Source organism: Accipiter gentilis, chromosome 20 (assembly GCF_929443795.1).
Source record: "Accipiter gentilis chromosome 20, bAccGen1.1, whole genome shotgun sequence".
Taxonomy (NCBI): Eukaryota; Metazoa; Chordata; class Aves; order Accipitriformes; family Accipitridae; genus Astur; species Astur gentilis.
In genome coordinates this window covers 1,821,858-1,847,738 of record NC_064899.1, presented here as the reverse complement: position 1 = coordinate 1,847,738, position 25,881 = coordinate 1,821,858, and the positions used below count along the sequence as shown (strand labels likewise).

At 41.6% G+C, this 25,881-nt stretch overlaps 1 protein-coding gene across 1 annotated transcript in view; it reads right to left on the bottom strand.

Moving 5' to 3' along the window:
• The window catches only part of ANKRD33B (ankyrin repeat domain 33B), a 41,526-nt gene extending 15,701 nt beyond the window's left edge, over positions 1 to 25,825 (bottom strand). The window contains exon 1 of the mRNA XM_049823933.1: positions 25,199 to 25,825. Coding sequence (XP_049679890.1) covers positions 25,199 to 25,636 — 438 coding nt within the window. The 5' untranslated portion in view covers positions 25,637 to 25,825. The remainder of the gene's footprint in view (positions 1 to 25,198) is intronic.
• Positions 25,826 to 25,881: the final 56 nt, after the last annotated feature.

The window sequence follows — 25,881 nt, the reverse complement described above, 5'->3', positions numbered from 1 at the left end:
TGACTTCTCCATCATCTTTCTACGCGGCTCTTACCTAAACATTCTCTTTATTTCTTTTCCCCATGGACGCTACTGAGACAGAGACGTTCGCCAAATGACAAATGTGGCTTCTGATTTATTGTCATTATAACTACTTGGTTAATATTTCAGTGTCCTGTTTCATTGTAATTCCAGATAGTTCTTTTGGCTTAGGTGGCAAACAGCTTCACTGAGATACAGAGGCAATGCCAACTCTTTGGGATGCTCACAGCCTATGTAGGGTATTTCTCAATTACAACTTTTGATAAAATTATTACTCTGATTTGTTTTATTCTCAATTCACTCTTGTCCTCAGTATGAAGCAACACCCACCACTGCTTTATGAAGAGCATCTCCATTTCCTTGAGAAGAACCTGTAATACTTCAAACCATTCTATTGAAGTTGTACAGAGTATTCTGCTTAAAGCCATATATATCCATATATATATGTGTGTGTGTGTGTGTGTATGTATGTATTACCTGAAACAATATTGACTAAAACCTATGTACTCTCCTGGTGGGATTGTTCAGGTTAATCCAAGTTTTACTACAATGTAACCATTCTTTAAAAAAAATTGTGTCAGTGTCCACTTGGTAAGAACTTGAGCATTATTTTAGTTCTTTAATAATACCATTCTTCACCTGATGTTCGGGATACAGGTCTTTATAAGTCCAAAAATGCTGCAGATTTAACACATCACCCCGTGAGTCAGTAAAATGTCAGTTACTAATGACAACAGAAAACTAAGTATACAATAGCTTGGAGATCTAAAATTCCTGACAATAGGAAGGGGGATCCTATTGTTCACTGAAAAAACTAGCATTTTTGAAGAGTGGTATTTTCAAAAAAGGCTTAAGAATAACTTAAAGTAGTTATCTCTAATGGAAGAACTGTTTCACTCAGTATCTGAAAGATATTTTCACAGGACATTTTTGTATTCTAAAAATATTTACCAGATGCTTAAAAAAAAGTTCATTTTTTGCTCTCTTTAAAAGAAAAACAGTAAAACAGTAAAACAAACAACAAACATTAGCTCTTTTTTGCGATAGGCTTTTGCATTACAGTATTTAGCGACTTCCGTCCTATTTTTAGTGGGTACCTCCATCAGATGGGATCTAACACATCCAACACACACTGGCATTCTGATTTCAGCAGATATGAGACACAAATGACTTCAAAATCAGCCAACCTCCTTCACCGTTCGGAGTTTACAAACCAGAAGGATTACTTAGGTATCAATATTTTCTGAAGTTTGTTTTCCAAAGATGCTATTAAAAACTGCTTGCTTAAGGATAAGGAAACGCAACAGAGAGCAGGAGTTTTCTGAGCGATTACATGACGCAGAAGCATGGAAAATCATTTTTGAAGGACAGTTGTATGACTCTGAAGTGGGTCAGATAAGATGTGTGAGAACCTGGCGTTTGATGGAGCGTGCCCAGCACTCCCTCGTTGAGAAGCAAAATGAGCAATCGCACGAGGACATAAAACCAAGCCGTTTCACCGCCACATGGTTCCCAACACTGTCCAGGGCTGTAAAACCGAGGCAAGTGCTCTTTGGTTACCCTCACCAGTTATGTGTGTTTCTTAGGGAGGTGGGTGAGACAGACCACTCGCTGAGGGACAGCTTTCCTCTGCATAACTCCTCCAAATGCATCAGATATTGAAATGAGGTGCAGGAGGCTACAGCTTTGGAATGAAAATTGCAATACACCCCTGGATTCGACAGTTATTTCCCAATGATACCATGATAATTCGTGGTTTCAGGTTACTTTTTTTTCTTTTTTTCTTTTTTTCTCTTTGCATCCATTTCTGGCCCTGTCTGTATTCGGCTTGCTGAAAGTTAGTACAAGCAGATTAGCCAGGATGCACAATTAATCAATCGCAACATGAGTTATTAGTCTGGAATCTTTAACTCCATCTACCAATAAATAGTATTATCCATAGCCACAATATTACAAACTCTTTCAATAATCTCAATTAATAAATATAACTGATGCAAAACTGCCTTCAGCAAACTGCTTTTTTGAAGTATCACAGCAGTCTGCAGGAAAACACAGCTGTGCGCGTATTGTTTTTTGAAAAGATAAAAGTAAAGCAGTGTAAATGAATTTTAGCAAGAATATTCTGAACCTGATTAATCTGGTTATCCTCAGAAAAGAGAGGACATTTCATCTCATTAGTGTTCTACCAAGGCATCAGTTATTCTGTTCCTCATATGAAGGGTCATAGTGCTATGGTGAAGTGCTCAGTGTATTTGGAAAAAAAAAAATATATATTTTTTTAAATTGAATCTTACTGAATTTTGTCAGTAAGATCAGTTCTCAGACATATTTACTATATGTGAAAGCTTTAGAAGGAAGATTGATAATTCTTAAATGCATGTACTTTCCCTAAGACTTCAACCCTTCTCCTTCAACCACATCCCTTTCCCTCTCTTCCTTTTTATATGTCCTAAACCACAACTTACTTTAAATCATGGTAACAACTCAAACTGTTCCCATTAATATCTAATAATAATCAATTGTTAGAAGGAATAACTGTATGTACATCACAGCATGCAAGCACAGTATCCCCGCTTTCCAAGGGCTGTTGTGTTAGCTAAGACCTGCTCTCTCCCGATCCGTGGCCAGGGCTGCTCCCCGTCTGGTTCTCCCAGCCCAGTGAAACAGAACAAGCAAAAAAATCTGCTTTGATCCTCTGCGTGGAAGTGACCTTAAACATCAAACGGCACTGATGCCTTAGGACTGTAGGAAAAGGGATTTCTTCATTACAGGAGACCGGAGCTGCTGGCTTCTCTGGGTTTTGCAACAGATCCTATTTCATTTTTCGAGTATCACATACAGACTCTGCCTGACAAACAAGAAAACATGGATCATCCATCCCATCAACTACATTAACATTTACTACAGATTTTTCCACATAAGAGGGGGAGGGGGTTGAAATTCAGCTCAGTTAACAGGGTTTTTTCCAAGTAGAAGCCATAATACTGACAGGTGTTGAGAAATCTGTCTTTCCTCTGTGGAATATTTGGCATTTCACAGAGCTTCCCCACTGGACTATAGTTTTTCTATAGTATATGACATCATATCTTATTTTTATGTAACCAGGACAGTTTTGAAAGATCTCCCTTTGTTTTGAAATGGAAGAGCAAGTTTAACAATACTTTATTTAGAGTATATGGCAAAACAGTCAGTCTGGGATAAATTACTTATTTTCTGTATATTCTAAATCAAGTATCTAAATAAAGTATAACTAATTTTCTTAATTTCATCCCAGTGTACTTAAATGGACATTTCAGGCATGGAACTACCTGAAGTTAATGAGATGTAGCAACATCTTCCTCAAGCAGTGTTTACAAATCCTCAGAGTTTCACAGTGCTCTTCTATAATCAGACTAAAAGTATTGTATTAAAATTCCCTACAAGAGCATAAACTTGAAATTTGCGTGTTTGAAATAGAGTAAAATAGTCTTGGGAAACTCTTTATTCATTCTAAACTGATATTTCCTCATGTGCCTTTGATTTCATGTAAACCTGGAATAATGCTGCCACTATAAAAATGAACTTTTTGCTCAGCTCTGTTGGCTAATGACATAACAGTGCGTCTGATTAAGTGAGGTCACAGAAATCTCAGGAGACAATTTTATAAATCAGATGTTATGACAAAATTACAGATGTAAGGCTATTTGTACACCAGATCGTTACAGATAATAGAGATCACAAGAAATACTAGAGGATCAATAACTAACTCAAGCTGAACAGCAGAGCAAATCACATACAGCATGCAATTATTTTAGCTTTTTAAAAGATCTCTTCAGGCAACTTGTTTTCCACCAAGATGTTGAGAATGAAATCAGCTTATTATAGCTTTTTGCCTATTATCCCAGACAAAAATGGGGCTGGCAAAAGACTAAACTGACATTACCCATTGCTTTTCATAAGCATCGTGACAAACAACTGTCCAGTTTGCTTTGCACGCATCTGTAAGTATTAATGACAATTCTGCAAGATTGGTTTAACAGCAATGATTAAAACTGCATGCAATTGAATTAAATGAGATAACGATTCATTGTAATCCATTAGCACATGCAGGGACAGCTATGAAAATTATGTCTAAGTTAAAAGCATATTACACAAACAATATAATGAGTAATAGAAATGGAAGACCAATAAAACAAGGGAATACAAAGCTGTGTTCAAACTTGTTGATATACTAAAATAATAATTCATACATTTAATATTTTGTGTTATATGTAACTCACTACTAGAACTATATATAACTATCACTCACTGTAATATAATTCACATACAAAGCAAAAAAAACCCCCAAACCACCAACATGTCAAGTATTTCAAAATAAATCTCCCAAAATTATTTGAGGGAAATTCTGATCTCCACTAAAAACACTGCAACTCTGTGAAACTTGGGTTAACAGGGATTCTAGATATACACTGTACTAAAAAAGAGCAACATTTAGCGCTGAGCATCACTGTCTGCTATATACTAGTTTGTGTATAATGCACAAAACCTTCCAGTCTGCATAAAGCAATCTGAGAAACTTTCATAAATGGCTTGAGCTTATATTATAATTGGTTTAGCTGATTAGATCAACGGCGACTGAGATGAGGTAATTATTCAGGTCATCATTCCCATGAAAAGTGGTGTTTATGTGCTACAGAAATCCATCAAGCACATAAGCTTTAATGTTATCTGCACAAAATAATTTAGGCTGACCTTTTAGAGAAAGGGCTGCAACAGCTTAGTCACATACAAATTTACATTGGGAAAGCGACAAAAAAAGAGCTGGAAATTTAGATTAATTTTGTCCGACTATTGCTTGGACAAAACCCTGCATGCCTGGGAGGAGGGCAAGGGGGAGATGCTGATTTTGCCGGGGTAAGCGATCAAACAAGGACAAGAGAGCATTCGAGCAGGGACGGAGCAGTGGCGTGCAAAAACCTCTTTGCCTCCTCTGCAGAGGAGTACAGTAGCCTGAAGCACCATCCTGTATCCAAAAGCAAGCTTAAACGGCACTGCCCCTTCCAGGACCTCGATACTGAAGGCATAAAATTGCCACCTTCGCTTCACAGCGTTATGAGTGCTCACAGATTCGTTTCACAGCGGGAATTGCACTCTGCTAGCTAAAAACATGGGCCAGTCCGTGGGCACGCAGGTGACAACCCCCCGTCTTCTCCCCCCCATATTTTGTGGGATGTGTTCGACTTCTGTTTCGTAAACGCCTCTTGTACCAGTGAGGCCACATGTCTTTTAAGTAAAGGTATAGCTTAGTATATGTATCATCTCTGCAGAAGTCCTTACTTAATCTATTCTAATCCAAATCTCCGTGATCACCTCTAAAGATAGTCCCAGGGAAGTTCATTTTACTCTGCCTGCAAAAGCTCGCGTTACACAACAAAGAAAACCAGGGCCACTTGTGTAATAAATCAGCCAACAAGAAAAGTTAATAACATTAGTGTGACTTTCCTTATTTACTAACAAGTACGTTGTCTGAATCAGTTTCAGCGTCACTAGTGATGTAAGCAGCTGGCAGAAACCTCGGGAAGCTACTGCCGGGGGCCAGAAGGCAAATAAACACGCGCCATGTAACCAGAGACATTCCAGTGGGTGGGATATATAGGAAACAGATTTTTTTATCATATGGCAATACTGAGAGATGGGGTCCCTCAACCAAAACTGGGGGTAGAGGACGACTGAAGACCCAGAAGGGCTCAGGAGCCCTTCATCACGCCTTGTTCCCCCAGGGATGCTCCAGGGGCCGCAAAAGGCAGCTCCTCTCTCACCCACAGCATCACCCGCACGTCCTCCCCCAAAATCACGCCGTGTCCAAAGGGCTGGAGGGCTGCCGAAGTACGAAAGACCTTTTTTTGACTGTATAGCCTGACCCACAGCCAAGGTTCGCTAGCACCTCCTCTCCCAACCACCCATCAGAGAAAAGGGCCGATCCGTTCCCTCGCTGTATTGCGTCCTCACGGCTGCCCTTTTCGCTGCAGGAGGCAGCCAGAAGCGGAGGGCACGCAGGATTAATTACATCTAGCAGTGGAAACAGCCCTGCAAAAAACATGAGCAGAGGGACACTGTGTCGACTGAGTCGCAGGAGGGCTGGGCTGCGCTGCCGGCTGTTTTGCTATGAGTTAAGATGACGCTAGGTGATGCTTCTAAAACCAGCAGCAACTGGACTTGTCACATGAAAAATCTTTTATTGTTCTTTCCTCTCTGAACCTCAGCTTGAAACAAAGAACTGAAGACCTGAACGTGTGAACAAGAGCTAGTAGCAGCTACGACTAACAAACAGGCATATTTTAACATTGAGGCACTTGAGTTAGGAAATTTAATGCAATTCCATTGGAATATAGGTATATATTTTTAAAAACGTGCTCAGGATGTTAGCAGGTATACACATTCATGCTCAAGATCAATTTTGTTAAAATAATGTATCATTTTGCAGTGACAGCTGGTAAGACATTATTAGGAATGCACTCATCTGAAGTTTCATCAGGTAGAAGTGCCTTTGTTAGTGACAGCAGACGGTTGTGCAACAAAGCAACATACAGAAGTTTATAGGGAAAGAGAGGAAACTGGGATCGTTTCCCTACAACTGAAAACAGAAGTGACATCTGATGTAGTCCAATCAGTCCAAAATTAAGCTTTGCAATGTATGTGAGATCTCTGGTCACAACAGAAGTGAATGAGGTATAACTTTAGAACAGGAATATGTAAGGAAACTTTAAGGAAATATCGTTTAATAAAAATAACACATAAAATGAACTGAGGGGTCACCTAGTTGAGCTTATCAACATTATCCATACGTTAAATGGAAGTTATCTCAGGATTCAGTAACATGGCAAATCAGCCCAGGATTCCATCTTCAGGGAAAGGTTTTGTGTTCTGTTTATGGGATGCCTGGCTGTAAAGGACAGAAAATACTGTGGGAAGGTGGTAGGGGGAATAACACAATTTTTATCAGGTTAAGTTTCACATTTTCCGTTTATTAGACTGTCATGTTAGGTACAACTACTAAATAGTGATGATCCCTGACAAATAATGCAGCCTTACTAATCCTAGCTTTCCTGTTTGTATAGCACATACTAATCAGTGTTAATACTGTCAAATGTTAGTGCTAAGTTTTGATAGTGTTGACAGTAATAACACATGATACATGGCAGCCAAGTTTATAGATCCCTCTTTGCTATGCCTGTTTTTTGATATCTGTGCTAGATGCAGGTCACTCTGGCTTAAAAGGGAAGAGATATTTATAAGAAAGAAGTGAGAGGTCTGACTTCAGAAAACAATGTAAATGATGTACTGAACTTTAATGGGGGGAGCCTGATGTAAACCCTGAAGGCATTTCTACCACAAATCCCATGTCTGCACTTAAGAGGGCTGGGGGAGGCAACATGACAGACTCCCACCAACATCAGGATCCTGCCCCAGCAAACAGTGAGCTCATTTTAATTTCATTTCTTTGTCTTTCACTGGCTTGCTATGCAATGTTCAGCAAGGTTTCCAAGGGTTGTAAACCATCCTGTGAACAAGGATAAGGTATTTCCGGAGCCTTAAGTGAACAGCATATTATTAGGCTTTGCTTGGAACAGGTGTTTCCAGCTAGCAATAGATTTAAAACAGCGAAGCGCTGACTGCTTCCTCCTGTGAGTACATGAGGCTGGGAGCTCCTGCTGCTCCAGCCAATTGCTGTACAAAGCTGCAATGGGTTTGAGAACCACTGAAAGAAAGAGTTTGTAACAAGGCTCAAACTGTAATTTTTGTGGAAATAGTTATATGGAAAACATTTTGGAGAATCCCTCAATTCCCAGATCATTTCAAATTCCAATGTTACAGTAATAGTCTTCCTATCAATTATATCATTGAAGCATTTTGCGCTTGTTTTTTTTTTTTCAGAAGGGAAAACCCCTAAGAGCTAAACAAAATGATAGTCAAAGGTGGATCATATAACAGCATAACCCAAACCTCATGTGACTTGGATCCAGTGCACTCTCACCACACAAGACCTTTAGGAACATTTGGAAACCAGTTTAGAGCTGAACTCCAAGTCCTGGGCTTGAGAGACACTACCCTTAACTTCTCTCCTGGTCTCTAAATACGTATGTATATTCACAGACATGTAAAAGGGAGAGTTTGCAGCATTTTAAAAACGTATTTTGTAGTGCATTCAGAAGCCATGTGAAATGCATTTTGCACACTGACATAAACTCTGTCAAAAAGTACTCCCTTTGGCTTTAAGGCATATGATTCAACCCTTCTCTATGTGCTTAATAAATACATTTTCCTTTCTGTTATGTCAGACACAGACTGACCATAGCTTAGATCTGTTGCAAGAGGCCAGAGAGTGTTTGAATGCATAGGTTTTTTTCAGGAGACCCCTCCAAAAGTAATGACTTACAAAATCTTTGTAAGGAATAAATTTCAATTTGACACTGGCTAAAAGCTAAATGTACAACCTTATACTCCGTCATAATCAATCATTGTAGCTAATCTGCCTCTTCTATAAAGAGCATTGTAAAGGCCCTGCTGCATTTTCACTGTGGAGGTCTCCAAACAGACACGGCCAGTGCTGAGCTTGCAAGCACCTCTTGTGGCAATCAGCTCCTGCAGTCACAGCAGGAAAGACCTTCCCAACAAGTTTCAGTTCCTTTCCTCCAACTTCTGTACATTCGTTTTGCTTGTGTTTCTCTGAGCATCTCGGGTGGGGAATCACACCAGACCCAAACCTTGTAAAGAGCGAGCCCAGGAAGAGGTCTGTCCATCAGTGGCTCATCTGCCACTGAAAAAAAAAAAAAAGTCTCTTTCCTCAAAAGGAAATCAACTTGATGAACAAAAAAACCCATCAGGGTGAAAGCTCTTCCTTGCAGAGGCCCTATGGTCACCAAGAAGAGCAACCACTTACCCTTCTTGGGACACCAGAGATGCGGGACTGCCTGCACGCTACACACAACGCTGCATAATACCCCACACAAAAGTACCAGCCTATTTCCTCCCCCTTTGAGCTACAGAAGCTGTAAGAGCAAAAAGGATCTTGAAAGCCCTTATCATTATGCTTTCCACAAGGAAAGAGCTTCCTTTATCTAGGATATTAATCTGGTTTTACCTAGACTGGTTCTCACCTCAGTTACGCCCCTTCCTGGTTTTTTCCCAGCTCTAACAAGGCAAAAGATTTCTTTGTGCATAAATAGGAAACAGGTCTCCTGCTTTTCCTTAGAAAACAAACTTTTTGAGCAATAGGTGCATCTGTGGTGAATCGATGGGAGGTGTCTGTTTTTCACTCAGAGACCTAGAGTGGATTTTGCTATGTAGGGATTAGTGTTAACTCTAGTGTTCCTAAAGGGTTGCAATCCTGTAATCCCCCAGCTCCATGCAATGTAGCTACTGTGGAATTTCACAGAAGACCATGCTGGAGGCCAAAAACAGGGTTTTTGTATTACACCTTGGATTCAGGCTTGTGAAACTTGGAGGAAAGTGCCACAGTTCATGACTTTGTAAGAACTCTTTCACTCCTACCTATGCACTGCTTATTACTGGTGCTCCACAGATTGCACTGAAAAGTGGGTCTTCACGAAGAAAGAGAGAAGAGGCACTAATAACTGTAATTTTTTAAACACAGCCTTGACAAATTCACAGCCCCTGAACACCGGAGATTTTCAGTTCTGGGTAAAAACACTACCTTCAAACAAAGTATGCAATTTTCAAGTAATGCATATTGAGCTAGCATTGCTAATACTAAAGAGTATAAATGTTATGTCCAAGTTTTTAATCTTTTATAACTGTTAGAAACACAGATGACTATGATCACATTTTAAATTACAGCAGAACATGTGGATTATGTTTTAGTAGGACTTTTCCAGTTTTTATGTAAATATACTTTGGTCAAGGGCAGAGAGGGCTGCGCTCCTGTGACCTACACTGATGACTCTGTAATTGGCTGGTTAGAGAGCAAGCACTAACTCCTACTATAAAACCCATCAAACTATGGTTCTGTCTATTTTAGGAATAAAGTAACCGATAGGCTGCCTACAGCCACTGGACAGAAAATCCAGCGTGCCTCTGACTTCCCATTAGAGAATGGTTCCTTCCCGAAGGTTTAGCATCACCCTGTGAAAAGTGCATGTGTTTTAACAAAAGGCAGAATTATATTTCTGAAAGATCAAAGACTAGCACTTGGCTAAATCAAGAACACTGGGGCTGCTGGCTTGCAAGTCCTATTGAGTAGCCTCACATTAATTTAGTGCTGTATTTAGGGAATGGGCTCATCCGCAATGATGTTAATGTGCAAGAGGCTCAGCCTGGTTTTTTGTTTGAGAAAACACACACTGTGACATGGAATCAATCTGTTCGGAGGGACCTTTTTTTCCTCTGGTAGCTCACTGTTTTTTGTAGATTGAACTTTTTAAAAATCCCAAAGACTGTGGTTCTAAAGCAGCTTTTTTTTTTAAAGTGTGCATTCCCATTTTAAATTTCTCTCTTTTGCTATCTCTACTGGCTAAATACAGACTCATCATCCACTGCAGCTGTAACAGGTATCAGTGTATGAGCAGGCAGTTTGGCAAAGGTGAAAATCATACTTAGAATGTCCAAGTGAGAGACAGTAGCATCACAATCTTATCTGTCTCAAGTCAACTACAGTACTGCAACTTGAGTTTAATAAGCAAATGCAGCACATGCTCGTACTGTATGTCATTACCTGGTGACAAGAGCTGAGTGAGGCTCTACCTGCCATTGGTGTAGTCTTTCCTCTTTTACGGAGCCTGTGACCACCCTGTTTATCTGAGCTGAGTGTCTAGCTCCATACAATAAAGGCAGGAAGGCATCTTCTGCCTCTGTCTTTGTATCTAAGAATCTCATCTTCTAATGAATACACCCCATTCATCTAAATAACGAAGAAACATAAGGAGGGATTGAACATCAATATACCATTAATTTGAAGTAAAGAAGATAGAACTAAGTATCTGGAAAAAAGAGGGAGGAGCAATTTCACATTTATATTCAAATGTCTTGAATTACTAGAGATGACCAGCCGTTGTAAAAAACTGCTAACCCATTAATACAATATATCCACTTTATAGAACAGTTTTAGTCAAACAATCCAGAAACTGTTCTTCTCTGAGCCCTTTACTTCACTGAGAACTTTCCACTTGCTATAAAAGCCCACCAGACTGTGCCCAACTCTACAAAATGAGAGCCAAAAAACCCTCCTATGTGTCAGGAAAGACATACAGGTCAGATGAAATTGCATTGGTACCCAAAGACAATGACTCATACAGGAGCAGTAAAATGAAGATGTATACCTTAATGATTTCAAAGACTCTTTCAGGTTATGATATTCTCTATTTTGGAGTCATGGGTTCCCCTCCCCCCCCTTAAAAAAAGTGTGTGCTAGCTTATCCTATTCACCTGAAAATTAGAAAGCACCGGGAGGAAAAATCAAGGTCTTGCCTCTGTTGGAAGACTGACAATTTATGATTTCCTTCTCTTTTTTAAGTTCATGTGCAAGAACAGCTTTTACACCTAGATTGGAAAATTACTGATTTAATAGCATTTTACTTTCCATATATCTTCATTCATTCGTATCAAATTATTTGTGGCATGAGCAACCTCAATCAGTACGTGTCTTCCTGCATCAGATATTGCTGGCCTAAATACTTACTTAAGGACAAAAACTCCAGCAAGCTTAGAGAGATTTAAAATCTTTTCAGAGAATATATAATCGATTTTCTAAGTAATTTCTGGTTTCCCCATCACTTCTACTAAAATTTTCATCACTCTTTCAAAATGCCTTGATCTGGAGATAGGCTGTGAAGCTGGCAGTTTCCACTGGCTTTTATTTTTAATTCAATAGGAATTAAGGTGACTAAGGTCTGTGCAGAAAAGCTGCAGTGTAGTAAAAACAACAAGAAGCTTTGTTAAGATCTTCCTTCACTCGCACCGATGAGAAAGGCAAAATTTTACAGAAGTGAAATTAAATACAAAAGACATGAACAAGTATGATCACCTGCCACTTAACAGTTCATCAGGCAAAGCATCTTTCTCATGATCTCAGAAGATACTGGGGTTTTTTTCTTCTTTTCTTTTCTGTGAGGAGTGGAAGCTAACATATTTAGAAGGTTTACAATTACTGACCAAATGTTGCAGTTTCTTATCCCAGATATTTCTAAGAACTCTCTCTCTCTCTCTATTAGCTAAAAAGATCACAGAGAAGCAGTAGAAGAATGGTAAAACTTACATTTTTCTCCCTCAGTTTTCAGGCACCTGGAAGCAGTAACAGGTTTTCCCCCCAAACAGATAATTTTCAAATGTTTTGCTACGTGTTTGGAGTTGTTTTTCTATTTCTCTGCCACAAAATGAGAGAATGCTACTTGCCGATATGGAATATTTTTAAGAGCAGGAGGTCTGGTCTTTGGATTTCTACCTGAAAATTATGGGCAGGATGTTTCCTGCTAACCTTCAGAGTCCGACTCCTTCAATCCACCTCTGGAAAGAAACAAACAATAGCAAATACGCAAAATAAAGGCTTGTTGCAATTAACTGATGATACTAACTAAAATTAGTATCAAAATCCTACAGCCAAAAATCACCTTCTTCTCCTTAATGTTTATAAATCTCATACTGGATATCTGCAAGTAGAACTGCTGTAAATAACTTGATTATACTAATAGATATTGCTTTGTAGCAATGATCTTAAAAGTTCAGGCAATACAGGTAGACTTCAAAATCATGTATTTTGGAATGATATTATTGATTGCAGTAGCGCCAATAATGAGGTAGATTCTTTCCAGATACACTACCTGAAGACCTTAAAATCTGAAAGGAAACAACAGGAGACAGCTGTGGGAATAAGAGAAGTGAGTCTGTGAAAGTAATGACGACAATATTTGAATGTTTTTGTTAGTTCTTGTATCACATGAACAATCCTCACTTGCCCTTTCCCCTGTGACTGATAAGCTGCCAAATTGTATAGGCTTTGCTCTAATTCTTATTTCCTTTAAGACACACACTAACAATTCAGTGATAAATCAGAACTGATGCAAACACTGTACTATTTATTACATGAGGAAGTGGAAAATATGGTATTTTTAGACAAGTCTGAACTGGGTACCTAAGTGCTATTTTAAAAACCTCCTCCCCAGAGGAATGTGATTTGTGGATGGCCGGGAGTAAACAGAGAAGGGCCGATATACACATTAAACTCACCAACTGCAATTACAATTACAACTTTGCATTATAGAAACACTAGTACTGATTACTGGGGTGTTTTTTTTTAATTCTCAAAACAATGAATCTATTCTTCTCATTTTTAAATTCTCAAACCATGAATTTTATTCCACGGATATATTTGACCTAAATTTTCAAGCTCTGCAGGTTGGCAGATGAATGACGGTAGACTGGCTTACAAAGGATATTAATTACAGAACTGCGATCTGTACTTTTCTGCACACCCAACTTGCCCAAGTAATAACGGCAGCATGGAGAGCTACAGGCGCATGAAGCCGGCAGCCCTCACTGCACCCGGCTGGGGAGGCGCGCTTCAGCCAAACGTGCGCAAAAGCTAGCCGAAGTGAACTTTTCAGGCGATAACCCCTGTGAACGCGGCCCCCCGACACTCTGCCCCGGCAGACGCGGTGCCCGGGACCCCAGCGGGACGCGGCGAGGCGAGCGGGCGCCCACAGGTCAGGGGCTTTTTGTGCCCTGGGTCCCGTGCCGACGCAGTCCACCGTGAGGTCACTCCTCCGACGCCAAAGGAGACCCCAAAGAAAGAAAGTTCATAGTATTTTTTGCTGATACCTGGTAGCTAGGGGATTTCACTGCTTTAACGACAGCAGGAAAGAGGGTGCTAGACCTGAGATGTGAGAAGCACTGGGGAACAGCATCACCGTACTAGAATCTTTCAGGTGTTATTTTTTTTCTTCTTACTTGAACTCAGATCTTCAGAGAATGATCAGTTTGCTGTACGTTTGTCATCTGTGAAATGCACAGTAACAATCCCATAGATGTACACAAAAATACCTCAGCTCTACCCACACCCATCTGTGAATGGAGCCTCTGCCCATAAATCAACTGCGCCAACTGTAATAAGCATAAAGTAGGTCAAGCTAAAAATGCCCACAGAAAGAAAAAATGACAATAGTAAGTGAAAGACATCTCACAACCTTGCACCTTAGAGGAAAATAATTTGGGTGATAAATTTTCAGAGAAAGACTGACATTTATTCACCATGTCTCTTTTGTTTTTTCTTTCTTTTTGTTCTGGGATGCTGATACTGCTTACTGCTTCTAAAAATGTCTCGTCTGAGTATTAAATATTTCAATGTTTGATTCATGTCATATCACTAAGTGATTGGGAGGTAACGGATGGTGGGAAAGGACTGCAATATCTGATTATATTTTTAACATTCAAAAGCAACTTTTTCAAAGTCTTCAGGCAACTGTATTTATTGCAACAGGTGGAATCTGGTAAGGCAGGTCTCACCTGCCACATTTAGTTATCTTGCTTTTGCAGGGAGTTTTCCACATGTATGTAATGGATCCAATACACTTCATGGGAACTTGTATGGAGGTAAGCACTGTAAATGTACCGAGACACCTGACTTCAATAAACTGCATACATGCTATTTTAATTCAGGTAAGGTGCTAACAAGATCATCATGTACCTATACTCAGTTCAGGTTCCACAGGCAGTTCTGCTCATGGGTATCTTCACACGTGGGCATCCCTGTTGTATCCTCACTGGAGGAAGAACTTTCCAGGCTGGGAAACACCCGCGGACCGTACAGCAGCAGAGCAGAAAAAACAAAACAAAGCACAACCAATGACAGCCTCCTTCCAACAGCTGGCAAGGAAGATTCAGTCCCACCTTGCATAAACGATGGCAGGAGCCCCGGCTGGTGCTGGCAGGGGGTTAATGGGAGACCCCGAGCCTTTCTGAGCAGCCACCGCTTGCAGCCTGCGGGACGGTCTCTGCTCGGGGCACTGCCCTGGTTTTCTGCCCCTGCGGTGCGAGGAAGACACTTTTGCTCCATTCCCAGGGTCCTTGAAATTAAGCGCTTTCTCTCCCTGTCACCCGTGAAACAGCAAGCAGTTTCACCACCACCTCACCATCAAACCACCGACCGAGCTGCCCTCCGGGAACGATGTGGGTTTCGTTCCGGACTGGAATTTTGGTGCAGGGGGTTCTGCTGAAGCTGTGCCGCAGAGCATCATCTCTGACATGGGTACGCTGCTCAGCCTCCCACCCAGGCAGGATTTGCCTCACACGGTGGTGACGAACCACCTGCAGCATGGCAAAGAAAAAAAATCTTGCTTCCCAGCCAAAGGTTTCCCCTGGGTGCCGTCGCTCCGTGCATCTCGGCATTTACTACGCAGCACTGCTTGTCTCAGTGCAACCAGAAAACTCTTCTATTGTGCTCACACTTTCTAAGAGCTCAGAGGGGCTTTGTAAGTCTAAACACTACGGTTTCATTAATATCTGTGGTATTTCATTTTCCTAAACCAACCAATACTTATTATTCTATACTCTTTGTTTAAGAAGCTATTGCTGTTTCATGCTCTTTATAGAAAGTCTTTCTTTGTAGAGAGAAAAATATTTTAAATGAACTCCTTTATGGACTTGAGCTTTGACTCTGCCTTCTCTTGAAACCTTTCAAACCCATGCAATACTTCAAGATATGCAGAAGTACCCTACCGCCTTCCAAAGACAGCCTTCCCTTTCCTCTCACCCACACCTAAAGACACTTATATGAACACATGGCTAGCCTTCCCCTATATCCCAATCAAATGGTAAACAGGTCTGCTAAGCCTTTTTTCCTATGAGCTACAAACAGCAAGATACCTAGGTTTTCTAAAAAAAAAATTTTAAAAAAGCCAAATACCCCTGAAAGGCTGCTTTTATGAACGCGTTCAATATGTTCAGTTATCTGCCACTTTTCCACTTCAGAAAACTAATAACAATGGCTTACATGAGAGACAAAACTTCCCCGTGAGCCCAGTTCTGAGCTGTGGCTGGCAGCATCTCTCGTCATCAACGGCCAGTCTGTCTACACACAGGCTGTCCCAAAGATTGGGCCTCAGGTACTAAGAGGCAAAGAGGCAAAAGACAAAAAAACAAACCCCAAACCCCACATATGTGAGAGGGTATTGCAGGATCAGGCTCAAAATGTTATACATCTGAAATGTGTGAAGCAACAAAAGCCTGACCGTGAGTCATTCCCGTTTTGCATCAGCTTGCTTTCAAATTGCTCCCTGTGGAATTTAACAGACATAATAGAAAATAATAGAATTGAAAAACGGGAACTATTTCCACACTGTGGGTTTTTCCCACAGTGGATACAATTTGAATTGCTAATTCGCTGCCAGATGTGCCACTACAGACTCTGTGACAACCATCCTCTTCCTTCGGTACTTAATTATTTCTTATTGTGACACACTGGGTATGCTACAGGATTATATTTAGCCCAGGTTCAAGGGTTTTCATTTTTGTGTTTAATGAAAGAACCCTTAGAAATAGGTAAATTCAAACCTATGTGGCATAACATTTTAGATAATTTAAAAGGGTAACCTTCTGAGAGTAACTTTATTTATGAAAACATTGAAGGTGAACTCCTGTCTCCAGTAAAGCCCGTGGGAGTTCTACATTGCTTTCACATCCTCTAGAGATTTTCTTTACTATTTAAAAAATCTACCAGCAGTTTTTAGTAAGTGGCCTTTGTTCAACGATACCTCAGTCACAAAAGTTAAACCAAGTTCCACAGAGCAATGACAGGCAATATAGGAAGAATATGCAGAAAAATCCTTAGCATTACAAAATGTACTTTTTATGTCAATCGCTAAAGAACTACCCAGAACAGAAGGACTTGTATAAACAGAGTATGAGAATTGGAAAAGGTACTGAAATTAATGCAGAACCACTAATTTGGGAAAAACTGGAGCATCATGTTAGCTATGTCATCCTACCTGAAAGCTATCTCATCGTATCTGAAATAAGTACACAGCATTTGCCAATAGGTATTATACCAATGTTAGTATCAGCGCAGTTAATGATTTCCAGAACTATAACACAGCAGGAAATATTGCCTTCAAATGATGCTAGTTTGGGCACTTTAAATTGAAAAGCCTAAAAAAAAAGGCAAATTAGGAGAACTAATTGGGACTCAGAGAAAACCCGGGCCACGTGTCTGCCGTGTGGACACTCTTGGTCCACTCCTGAGAGGATAACTCCGAGTAGGGTGGACGTGCTCTCCTGCCAGAGGAGGTTTCCCCTGGCAATGCACACACAGCCCGTGCTCATCTAGTGGGATCTTCTGCAAGTAAAAGGTTGCTGATGATTTCCAAATTGATCTTTATTTCAAAATTAACAGTGAGTCTTACTTAGTGATCATGTATCACTTTTCTTTAGAAGAAGAAAAACGTGTTTTAATGAAATGTAATTTAAAAGAAACCTGATGCACATTAGGGTCATCTGGCATGAAGCAACCAACACCCGTAAAATCATACAAGAGTTACTACTTAGTCTCACCATTGTTCTCCTCTGTGAAAATGAAGTACTACCAACACATAATAGTGTTGCAATAAATCACCTGATTTTTGTTGGGTCTCCATTACACAGTAATTGTTACCAAAATGTATGAGAGGGCCTGGGGGCTTTTTACCTTTCAGTCTGTATCTTCTTGAGTAGTAGAACAGATTTTGAATGCAATACTACCTGCTGAAATTTCTGGATAGAACCAAATAGATACCGTGATTACTTCTCCTCCTTGTTCAACTTCTGTTAGTATTTATTTTCGTAGTTTACATTATTCCCAAGCACACACAGAAGACCACGTGACTAAAATTAACGAGACAATGAATGGTTCCTGTGGCACATGCCAAAGTGAACCTATCTCAAAAGCCTTTTTGAAATGTCCCCTCAAACCCAGCAACAAGCCTGACTGAGTGAAAAACAAGCAAGTCCCACTTCTCCGAAAAGGTACTACCCAACGAGGGGCTGACTCCTGTCCTCCAGGAGCCACAGCCCCCCCCCCCCCCCCCCGCTTCCAGCACCAGTGGGACCAAAGGACATGAAAGGAACTCAAAAGTTAAGATCCTAATGATGCTGAAAGATGTAGCACTGGGGACCTGCTGCCCCTTGCAGCTGGCACCTGAATCCATCACTCCTGTGGCGCTTCTTAGCGGACAGCTCTGAGCCCAGTGCCTGAGATGGGACCATTTATTCTTTCTTCCTCAAAGAACCTGCCTTGAGACCTAAAGCCTTGATAGACGAGGTACCAGGCAAGGACTTACTGGCATTTACAGGAAAAAAAAAGGAAAATAACCTTCTTTTTCATGTCCCAGGATGTTTCTAGAGTTTTCTTATCCTGAATCTGGCTGCAGTTAAAAACCCAAGTCTTCTGCATGGGAGACTTCAGTCCCACCATAAGCAATAAGGAGAGCAATGTCACTTTCACTTTCTTCTTCCACTGTCTTTATTGCAGAATTTAAACCTGACTTTTCTAAAGATGATTGCTCTTCATGGACTTTTCTGAAGCTCCTTTCTCCCTCTTAAGTTCTTTTAGACCTACTCTTTTTTGCAGCTGCAGCATCAAAAACTGCAAAACTTTTGTCTGAAGTTGCCTACATATCTACAATGCCTACACATTACTTCCAAATAACCTTTTTAAAATACCAAACTACAAGAATCCCAAATTTAGGTAAATCTTGAATTTCTGCCTCAATAAAATTTCAGGGAAAGGATCTTAGGAACCTTTAAGGGAGAATATTAGTACCAATATTCCTTCTTGAGTAATTCCTCCACAAGAATATAAATTTGCATTTCATAATGAGATGAAGGAATTAGCATGTCACATTGTGCACTGTGAAATAAACCTCAGTGATTCTCCTGGAAGAATGCAGTAAGGCATCCTGAGGTCACGTTTCTTGTAACCTGTGTTACAGACACGTTCTGTTAAAGACACCATTACAGATCTGTCATAAATATTGATGACAGATGGACCAGACAACCAGTTTTGTTAGACTACCATTAGATTTTTAAATGCAGCTACATTTTATTACATCTGGAGTCAACCTGTGCTCAGCTGGGTAACCAGGCTCATTGCTGCATCTCTGAGGAGCTCTGCAAGTCCAAACACTTGATTTAAGAAACTAACATGAAACACTGCTTAAACTAGAACAAAAGATTGCTATGACCTTTACTTCTGGGCTACTGTCAGGCTAAAAACATCCCTTTTGTTCCGTACACTTTGCATTAAGCAATTTGTCAAAATTCTTCAAGGAAAGTGCTCTTCATTTGGTTTCTCTAAAAGCTGTGTCACTTGAAACTGGATTAAACTTGTACAACTTTCTGATATGGATGAGGTCTTCAAATCTGTATCTATCAATTTCCGTAAGAGTTACATCTGTTAACTAATGCTGCTTTTGACCCTAAGTACAAATTATACCTTACTACCTGCCAACTGCACAGAGGATGCAGCAGGTCTGGTCACGCATTTCCAGGGGTCTGCTACAGACCTGCATTTCCATTCTTTATGTCTAAGCACCCCATGGTCCTTATTAATTTTTCTCTTTATTCCATAGCAATCACGTTCCATGCATATACTTCTTCTTCAGTTAAGCTATTTTAAAGGATATGTTCTTGTGCCAGATTTACAAAGGCATTACTCACCTAACACTTCAGATGAGCACAGACAAGGGCAGGCAGACAGCTAACCTGCCCACGCTCTTCTGACGACGCCTCCGAGCTCCTATCTGTATCAATCTGGTCCACACTCTGGTTAACTCACTGAATTCCTTCTTAGCCAACGGACTTCATATTTTCCATGCTCTATCTACTCCTTTCTTGTGGCTTCCCTCGAGTTGTAATTACAGTATTTGAAGGATTCCCAATTTGTTTTGAGCAGCTTCTGTATTTTGACATCTACTATTCCTTGCCTTGTCTTGCTCGCTTACTTCCTTTTTAAACACATACGTATTTTCAGGGACTTTTTTTTAGTGCGTTTTGGTATTTCTGTACTTTTCTGAAGATTTTAAATTAGATTACTTTTACTGTTAGGGTCTTTTTAAAATTATTTCCACCCTAAAAAATTCCCTTTCATGCTTTAGTGTCACGATGTTAAGTTTCAATACAATCCCTCCCATGAGAATTCCTTGTCTGAGAGAATATGAGGGAACTGAAACTGCCTATGAAAATATGAGAAAAGTTCCCAGCACTGTAGCAGATGACATTCTTCAAATCCTTTTTCTGACATGGGATGACTTAAGCTGTGTGCCATGACAACTGAAAAGCAATATGTGACAGGGAGATCTTTATCCCTCACCACAAAATGCTGCGCTCCTCCTTCTTTATTTTTACAAGTTAGCATTGTGAAGATAACAAAAATAATAAAAACAGGTTAATGGAGTGTTACACAAGCTCTGGCGCTTTTTGTCATACGTGACTTTCTAGAAAAGCATTATCCAGCACAGCGTTCCCTCACCTGGGAAGTGGGAACTGAACCGCTGGCTCCCTGTCCTTCTCAGCCCATTACAATTTTAGGAGTCCAGCCCAAAAACTCTCCTGCTGAGGAAAGAAGGAGAGCAGGGAAACCACCTTCCAAATTCATGCACTACCCTGCGGTGTGAACTGCCCCCCCCCCCCCGCCGGTAAACTTCCCTCCTGCTCTTGCTTTGGGCTTACTTCCACGGCTGACAGAACCTTACGTTCTCACAAGCGTTTCAAGGAGGTTTCTAGCCAGGACATCTCTACTTTATTTTTGTTTATTCAGTAGCAGCAACTTCCAGGCTTTTGATGCATCATTCTCCCTCTCCCGGTAATTCTTCATTTGTTTTTTGTACTAAGCAACACAAGAGGAGAAATCAAAAGAAATTTAGATCAAGAAGAGCAATAATAGCCTTCCAAACTCTGTTTTCTTCCTTCAGCAGAAGAAGGAGAGAAGAAAAAAACAAACAAATCCATGCCCGCTTGGTGACAGAGCTGCAGAACTACCTGCCTCAAAGGAAAACTTACTCCAGAGCAGTACTGATCATCAGCATCCTGTATAAAGCATTAATAGGAAAAGTTAACTGTGCTCATATATGGACTTAGGAATATTTTCAGAAAGGAGAAGAAAGAGCTTACAAGCTGAGCCACACAGGTTATTTTGTCTCCACACCTTTTAAAGCAGCAAAACGAAGATCACGAATGTACGATCTCCACTATATAACCGTATACTTGCAACAATAAACTATTTAACTGCAGATTGGTTCCTAGCTACCAATGGAACCAGATGAAAGAATCATTGAACAATGACATAAAAAATGAAAAGCTGCAAAAGACTCAATAGAGTATTTTCGGACATATATCAACTCTAAAATACAGAGTTACAGAATACCTACTAATACAGACTACACCACGTGGATGGTTAACACAAAACCTCTCTATGGATGAGCTGAAGTGATTATTTTCAATCTGGCATGACAATGTGCTTTGCTGTCTTCTCTCTCCCTCCCATCCCTTATTGCCTCCTCTATTGTCATGGCAAATTTCTAAATTTGCTTTCATTCTGCGGTTAGGTAACACCAGATTTTGAAACTCTGTCTTTCTGAGTATATATAATACTGGTCTCCAGGCAAGATCTAATATGAAGAGGTGTTAAAACTTATGAGATGCAAATATCTGAAATTCTGGAAGTGTGGCTAGTAAGGAGGCAAAACCAGTCCCCCCAGCATGTGTAGAAAATCCATTTTCCGGATCACACTCTGGTCTCAGCCAGATCAGGAGATTCCACCAGAGCCACGATTTTATTTTCTTATATATATTTGCAAATCCCTCTTCATTGCCAGCGTGAGGCAGGTAAATCCATCAACGTTAATGAATGAGACGCTGCCCTGCATGATCTACAATTAGTATATTACATGCTGTCATAGTTGTTTTCCAAATATTTCAGTATTAGATTTGGCAAGGAGAGGAAACGAGCAGTACTAAGCCAGCCTTTTCGGACTATGCAGACAGCGGTGCAACCAAAGATGCTGGGATCAACCCTTTGGGGATCCTATGCAGACAATGATATATAAACTGTTGTTGTCTCGACAGTAATGAAAATGAGACAGGGAAGGTACCGGTCTTCAGGCTACACGTGGTGAGTAATAAAGCGGATGTTGTGGAGTCTGTTTTACTGCAGGAAGGTGAATTTAATGAAAACCTGTGCCTGGCGGGGAGGTTCTACAGCTCACAAACAGACCATGGGAAAAATACACTTCTGCAGAAACCCCACAAAAAACCACTACCCAGCCTTGGCAAGTTGACTCGAAAGAGAGAACTGATGAATTTCAATAAAAAGAATGGAGGAAAGTAAGTAAGGTCACCTATGGATCTTAGCATTTTTGGAAATAATTCCTTCTGAATCTCAAATTTATACATTTACACTTTAGGGACAAGGTAAAAATCTGAAAACAAAGCAATGGTAAAACTCCAGCTGTTTGTGCCCAAATTCATTTAAAGAATTTAACCGTTAGGAAGTTTCTTCTTCATGTTATATTTTGCGAGTTGAGTTTAATTACTTTCAGAATCAAAATACGGTATTGTCTTACTACTATAACCTGTTACATGCTTCTTCTATTTTAAAGAAAACTAATTTTTAAATTGTGAAAATGAAACTGTACTGTACATACTTAACAGAGGTTATCAGGTCAGGATTGTGAAAATAGTTAATATAGTCAGTTGGACAGCCCTCCCTTCACCATCCCACTCCTCAAAAAGCAAGTTATCCTTCCTTCCCTCTCCTGCCTCACAGAAAAGAAACAAAAACTTAGAGGAAACAAAAGTTCAGCGTATTTGTTTACAGCGTTAAAAAAACCCACAAAACCAAAAACCTTTCCAATAAATGCATGCAAGATAGCATTGCAAAAAAAACCATTATCCCAGCGAAAGAAGATACTGAAAGCCAACAGTACAAGTTTTAGCAACTGAAAAATGTCATTAGCACAAGCGGTATATGTAATTCGTTCAGTTACTTTTTGGCAGTAAAATTAAGTTTTGTTTATGAATAATGTCCAATGACTTTATTTGACAGGCAAATTCAAGAGCTACAAAAATTCCACAGAAAGGGCGATAAAAGACCGGAGCGAAACTTCCCTTTTGTCAGGTGAAGTTCTCTGAAAAAGGTGGTTTTCCTTTGCAAAATAATGTGAATTTGCCTTGATGTCCCCTGTGGGGACATCGGGACTGCAGTCACACCTAAAGTTTCAGTTTCCCAGCAGAAAGGTTTCTCCATCCCATTCACATCTATCTGGAAATGATAGATTGTCCTGCTCCATACCACTGTGGTTAGGGCACTTCTCTGAGGGAGGCAGACAGAGAAACTGAACTCATGCCTCCTACATCATTCATGAGGCTTCCAGAAGTTGCTGAATCCCAGAACTTCTTTTACCTGGTTTTCATAAAAAATGCAGAAAACAGAATTTGATGTCAAAGTTTAATTTCAGGTCAAATGGAATATTTGCTTAAGCAGAGAATTTTTATTTTTTTTTTAACAGTATGAACAAATAAGAGGAACTTTCAGTTTGGATTCAAGCTACAATTTTGTTTCTTTTCTGGGATGGTGGAGAGATAAAGAGTAGTAACTTGCTTTTTGGGCAAGTGGGGTGGTGCAGGGAGGACTGTCCAACCAAGTAAATTCACTCTTTTCATCACCCTGATCTGATCACTTCTGCAGAAGGAGCTGCTGGGGGATGAGGGCTGATGCCTACGCTGAATTTCTTCGTATCCCTTGACTCAGTTCCCCAGGACCCCAGCCCTGAGATGGAGGATGCCAGCAGCTTCACAGCCAGCTGCGTGCCTTCTGCTGGGTGGGAGGGCCACCCTTTCAGAAAGGACAGCCATGGGCGGACTTGGTATTTTATGCCACACGTACAGTGGGGCCAAACCTCCCCCACCCTTGCACGCTTGAGACACAGGGAATCGATGGACCTCGGCAGGGGCGAGTGTCCACGCAATGTCAGGGCTGTTTGGGCTCCAGCTCAGGCCTAGACCTCATATATAGGATCGATGTATCTGCAGGATCTTCAAAATCTCCTGTAATGTACGTTCGGATCTCACATGTTACCGACTAAGAGGATAACTATATTGTATGTTGTCCTGGGCAGAAAAGTTGATTTAAAACATTTCTAGCCTATGCTGCTCATTCCCACCCCCACGCCATAGGTTGCTGCCCCATCAAATGTGTTAATACAACTTTCTGTACTTGTATCTTTTGCAGAAATTTACAGTGAATCAGATCATTAAAAACCTGTATTAAAAACAATCCTTTGAGGGGGGAAAGTAACGATACTTGTAGGAAAAATCCTACAAGTACATACATCCAAGACACAAGAAAAGCCCCTCTCCAAACAGCACCAAACCCAAATTATTGCATTATTTGCGATGTAAAGACCACTTACGTTGCCAGAATGTCACATCATTCGCCCAATTAAAATAACTCAGGCTTTCTTTCCAAAAGCTCCTGTCACAGACTAGTCACAGAGCATACTTCGGAGATTGTTCATGCAGACTGCAAGTAAAAGTTTCTTAGTTTTAATGCAAGTTGTAGTAATAGTAGTGAGAGGAGTTGCCCTTGCTAATGGTCAATACTGTTCCTAAAACATCCCAGTTAATTACACATTCGGCAGGAAATCTTTCCCAAGTTGTCACCTGATTCAGTGAAGTACACTTCTGTCCCTGCGATTAACGAAGGAACAGGCAAAACCCGAGCCACAGACCTTCTACTGACACAAACACCCCCCCAAAGAGTTCACCAGCAACAAACCGAATACCAGCAGAACCCCGAAAACTCTGGTTTTAGCACAGGAGCCCTGCTTGGCGTTCTAGGAACCGGGAGGAAACTTACATTTCGGGGCGGGGGGGAATGCTAAAAAAAAAAAAAAAATAAAATAAAATAGAAGGGAAACACAAACTTTGACCGGAGATGGGCCGCCAGCAAGGAGGACGGCCGAGCCCAGCAGAAGAACGATGCTGCCCGCTCCCTCTCCCCAGCATCCTGCGGGAGAGCGAGACCCAGCTCAAACCTGACGGCGGGAAAACGGGAATTTCAGCCGCTCTCTCCCTCCTCCCTTACACCGGACCGGACCGGACCCGGACCCGGACCCGGACCGGGGGGGAGGGGGGGGCCGGCAGGGCGCGGTGTGCTCACCCGGCGGTTGCGGTCGGTCTCCCGCACCTCGTCCTCCTCGGGGCCTTGGCGGATGAGCGCCTTGAGCACGACGGCGTTGTTGGTGCAGCAGGCTCGGAAGAGGCTGAGCGCCTCGGGGCTGTCGGGCTCCCCCCGGTCCAGGGACCAGCGGTCCTCCTCCTCCTCCTCCTCGTCGTCCTCCAGCCCCCTCGGAGGGTAGAAGGAGTCGTCCGAGGCGATGCTGCAGGTGTCGGGCAGCTCGGAGAAGTCCTCGTACTCCTCGCAGTCCTCCTCCTCCTCCTCCTCGTCCTCCTCCTCCGGCCCCTCGGCGGCAGTCCCCGACGCCCCCTCCTCGGGGCCGCTCTCCGCCTCAGCGCCCGGCATCTCCTTCGCCGCCGCCGGCGCGGGGCAGACCCTCTCCCCGGCCAGCTGCTCCCCGTCCCCCGACAGCAGCACCATGTCGGCCGCGGGGCCGGGAACCGGCAGCTCCCCTCCGCCCCGAGGGCTGCCCGGCACCGCGGCTAGCGGCTCCGCCGGGCCTCCCTCCCTCGCCCAACGGCCGCGGGGAGCCTCGGCTTCTTCCCCGTGCGGACAAACTGGGCGGCGGGCAACGATCCCTCAGCCCCCCCCCCCCTCCCTTCCCCAAGCCCCCCCAGGTCCCCTCCAGCCCTCAGGCAAGGCTCAGACTCCTCCCGCGGGTCGCC